The sequence below is a fragment of the Vombatus ursinus genome, unplaced genomic scaffold (assembly GCF_900497805.2).
Source record: "Vombatus ursinus unplaced genomic scaffold, bare-nosed wombat genome assembly UNPS02014805.1, whole genome shotgun sequence".
NCBI lineage: Eukaryota > Metazoa > Chordata > Mammalia > Diprotodontia > Vombatidae > Vombatus > Vombatus ursinus.
In genome coordinates this window covers 15,204,663-15,208,601 of record NW_020954583.1, presented here as the reverse complement: position 1 = coordinate 15,208,601, position 3,939 = coordinate 15,204,663, and the positions used below count along the sequence as shown (strand labels likewise).

General features: G+C 41.0%; 1 protein-coding gene across 1 annotated transcript; it reads right to left on the bottom strand.

Moving 5' to 3' along the window:
* Nucleotides 1-261: 261 nt before the first annotated feature.
* On the bottom strand, nt 262-627 carry LOC114051705 (biogenesis of lysosome-related organelles complex 1 subunit 2-like). Its single transcript, XM_027874143.1, has one exon. It carries the CDS (start codon nt 622-624, stop codon nt 262-264), a length of 363 nt encoding a protein of 120 aa, XP_027729944.1. The 5' UTR covers nt 625-627.
* Between the last annotated feature and the right edge of the window lie 3,312 nt (nt 628-3,939).

Below are 3,939 nucleotides of genomic sequence, written 5' to 3'. Positions count from 1 at the left end.
TCCAGGCGGAGTTGATCGTGATTTCTGAACCTTGGTCTAGGGCACACAATGAAGCACATGATAAGATGCAGCTACAGGTTTAGGAAACATCAAGGGGTGGCCAAAGTTACATATCCAACCAGAGGTGAGGGCTGGGATTTTCCTTGAATCAGCAGCACCACTTCCTTTTAGGAATTGAAGCAGAGGGATAAGTTCCATCCCACTTACCTCAGCTCTTATAAAACATTCTTGTAGTTAAAGTCTTTGTGCTAATGAATTCTTTCATTGCCTCTCTAACTTGTACTTTGCTTCTAGTTTCTTTGAATATGCATCCCACTTGTAAGCTGCCTGCTCAAGAGCTACTACTTGCTCCTCAATTAAAGTGATCTGATTCAGGTAAGGCCGAAGTGCTGCATATTTCTTGTTTAAGTCCTTTGGGTTTCTACTTATGTTTACTGCAGTATCTTTCATTTCTAGATACTTCAAGCTAGTCAGTTTGTTCATATTTTCCAGAAGTTTATAATCTTCACTGGTGGCTGTCAGCTCCCCTGTTAGGTACATGGCCATTTTGGAGAACATGTCCTGGCACAGCCTCGTGATGTCCACCTTGGTAGGCTCCATGGCCTCCTTGGCCACCTCCACCATGACATTGTCTAGGCCAGGGAAGGGAAGGAGGGAAGGATGGGGATGGGGGAATGGGGAAGGGAGGATAGGGGAGGGGAGAAGAGGGAAGGGGGGAAGGAAGGGGAGAAAAAGGGAAGGGTGAAGAGTAAGAGAAGGAGGTAAGGGGCTAAAATACTTCTTGAGTTCTTCCAAGGCTTTTTGGGCTTTAGACCAGTTCATATTCCCTTTTGAGGTTTTGGATGTGAGTTTGTACACAATGTTGTCCTCTTCTGAATTTATGCCTTGATCTTCCCTGTTCCCATAATAAGATTCTATGGTCATTGTACATTTCTTTTTGCTCATGGTGTTTTCTTGTTTCCTGACTTTTAAAAAACAATGAGCTCTACTACTAGAGAGAAAGGGGCACTGACCCAAGTTTTTTGTGCTGGGAGCCTGGAGCCTGGTCCCTGACTTTGTGTGCTAGGGCCTCAGTTGCTGGCAGTTGGAGGCTGTAGGGTTCTGACAGCTTACCTGGTGTTGGGCTGGAATTAGCAACACTGCAACTCCAGGGGTAGGATTGGGGAATCTGGCCCCTGGAGGATGTCCACTCACCCAGGCCTTGATCTCCTTTCTTTGGTTCCTGCTCACCCAGGCCTTGTACAGGGATGTTTCACTACTGGAGGACATCTCTAAGCCTGGAGCTTTACCTCTTGAAGTCGTCCTTCCCAGAGTTTTGCTGAGGCACCAGGAGACTTGGCAGCCAGATAACACCATCACACATGGTGGTTTTCTGATCTCCCGCTGGTGCGCTGAGGTGGGGCTTTCCACTGGCTTGCTGAGATGCCTCCCCTTCTGTACTACTCCCCTTCCCCCAGAACAAGAGGGACCTTTCCCATTAAACCCCTAAGCTTTTTGGGCTACAAGACTGCTGCACCCCATCTTTCTGCTGATTCAGCTGTTTCAGGGTTTTTCCTGGGGTGATATTTTTTGGGCTTTTGGAGGTCAATAAGGGAGGGTGAGAGCAACTGACTTCTTACTCCTCCATCTTGGTCCTGGACTTTGAACTCTGGATAGTATCTTAAAAAATAAAATTAAGGGGTAAGAAATAGAAATGCACTGTGAGAAAAAGAAAGTGAGAAGTAGAATGGAGTAAATTATCTGACATAAAAGAGGCATGAAAGAACTTTTAGAGTGGAGGGAAAGATGGGGGCAGAAGGAAATGCTTGAACTTTCCACTCATCGGAATTGACTCAAAGAGGGAATAACATATACACTCAATTGGGTATAAAAATCTATCTTACCTTACAGGCAAGTAGAAAGGAAAGAGATAAGAGAAGTGGGGAGATTCTCATAGAAGGGAGGGTGGATTGGGGGAGGGGGTAGTCAGAAACAAAACACCTTTGAGGAGGGACAGGGTGAAAGGAGACAAAGAATAGAATAAACAGTGAGGAGGGAAGTACAGTTAGCAATTGCAACTGTGAAAAAAAATTTTTGAGGGAAGTTTCCCTGATAAAATCTTTATCTCTCAAAAATATAGAGAAATGAGTCAAATTTATGGGAATAAGAATCATTCTCAAGTTGATAAAATACAAAGAGTTTTCAGATAAAGTTATCAAAGTCTATAATCATATGAGAAAATGTTCTTCATCATTATTGATTGGAGAAATGCAAGTTAAGACAAACTGAGGTACTACCCCACACCTGTTAGATTGGCTATTAGAATGAAAAAGGAAAATGACTAATGCTGGAAAGGATGAGGGAAAATTGAGACACTTACACACTGGTGGTGGAGTTGTGAACTTATTCAACCATTATGTTGAGCAACTGGGAACTATGTCCAAAGACTCATAAAAACATTCATTACTCTTTGACCTAGCAATGCCACTACTACGTCTATATCCCAAAAGAGATTTAAAAAAAAAAAGGAAAAGGATCTATATGCAAAAAAAAATATTTATATCAGATTTTTCTGGTGGCAAAGAATTAAAAATTGAGGGGATGCCCTCATGTGTGGAATGGCTGAGCAAGTTGTTCTGATGGAATATTGTTGGTTATGACAAATGATGAGCCAGATGCCCTCAGAAAAACCTAGAACAACTTACATGAACTGATGCAGAGTGAAACAAATGAGTAGAACCAGGAGAAAATTGTATACAGTAATAGCAAAATTGTAAGCTGATTAACTAGGAATGATGTAGCTGTTCTCAGCAATACAATGATTCAAGACAACGCTGTATGATGAAAAACACTATCCATTCCCAGACAAAGAACTGATGAACTCTGAATACGGATTGAAATATACTTATTTTTTACTTTATATTTCTCGGGTTTTTTAATTTTTTGTTTTATGTTTTCTTTTACAATATGACTTATGTGGAAATATGTTTTGCATGACTACGTATATAGGTATATATATATGAATATTATATATATATGTGTGTGTGTGTGTGTGTGTGTGTGTGTGTGTGTGTGGGTGTGTGTATATATACATAACCTATATCAGATCTCTTGCCTTCTCAATGAGGGAGGTGGGGAGGGAGAAAGAGAATTTTGGAACTCAATTTTTAAAATGAATGTTTATATGTAATTGGGGGAAAATAAAATTCTAAATTAAAAAAAAAGTCATCCAGGACAGCTAGAGAAAATGCCTGGAGGTGAGAGAGGGAGTGTCTTGTTTCTGGAAGAGCAAGGAGGCCAGTGTCACTACATTGAAGAGTACAATGCAGTGAGTAAGGTGTAATGAGATGAGAGCAGAGCATTTTGGATTTGATAATGGGGATGAATGGGAGCCACTGAAGTTTGAGGAGGGGTATGGCATAGTAAGAGTTGTGCTTTAGGAAAATCACTTTTGTGGCTGAATGTAGGATGAATTTGAGTGGGGAGAGACTTGAGGCAGGCAGGTCTATCAGCAAGCCATTGCAATAATCCAGACATGAGGTCATGAAAGGCTGCACCAGAATGATGACAACACCAGAGGAAAGAAAGGGACATATTTGAAAGACGTTGTGAAGGTGAAATCAATACATCTTGGCAACAAATTGGATATGGGGGAAGGAGATGAGAGATAGAGAAGAGTCAAATATAACACCTAGGTTATAAGTTGGAGGGCCTGGAAAGATGGTGTTGTCCTTGAAATTAATAGGAAAAGGATTAGGTTAGGTTTTAGAGGGAAAGATCACATGTCTTTTGGACATGTTGAGCTCAAAATGTCTGCTAGAATCCAGTTTGAGATGTCTCAATGGGAGGTAAATATATGAGAATGGAAATCAACAGAGAAATTAGGGCAAGATAGGTAGATTCGAAAATAATTGGCATAAAGATGGTAATTAAATCCTTGGGAGTTAATGAGATCATCGA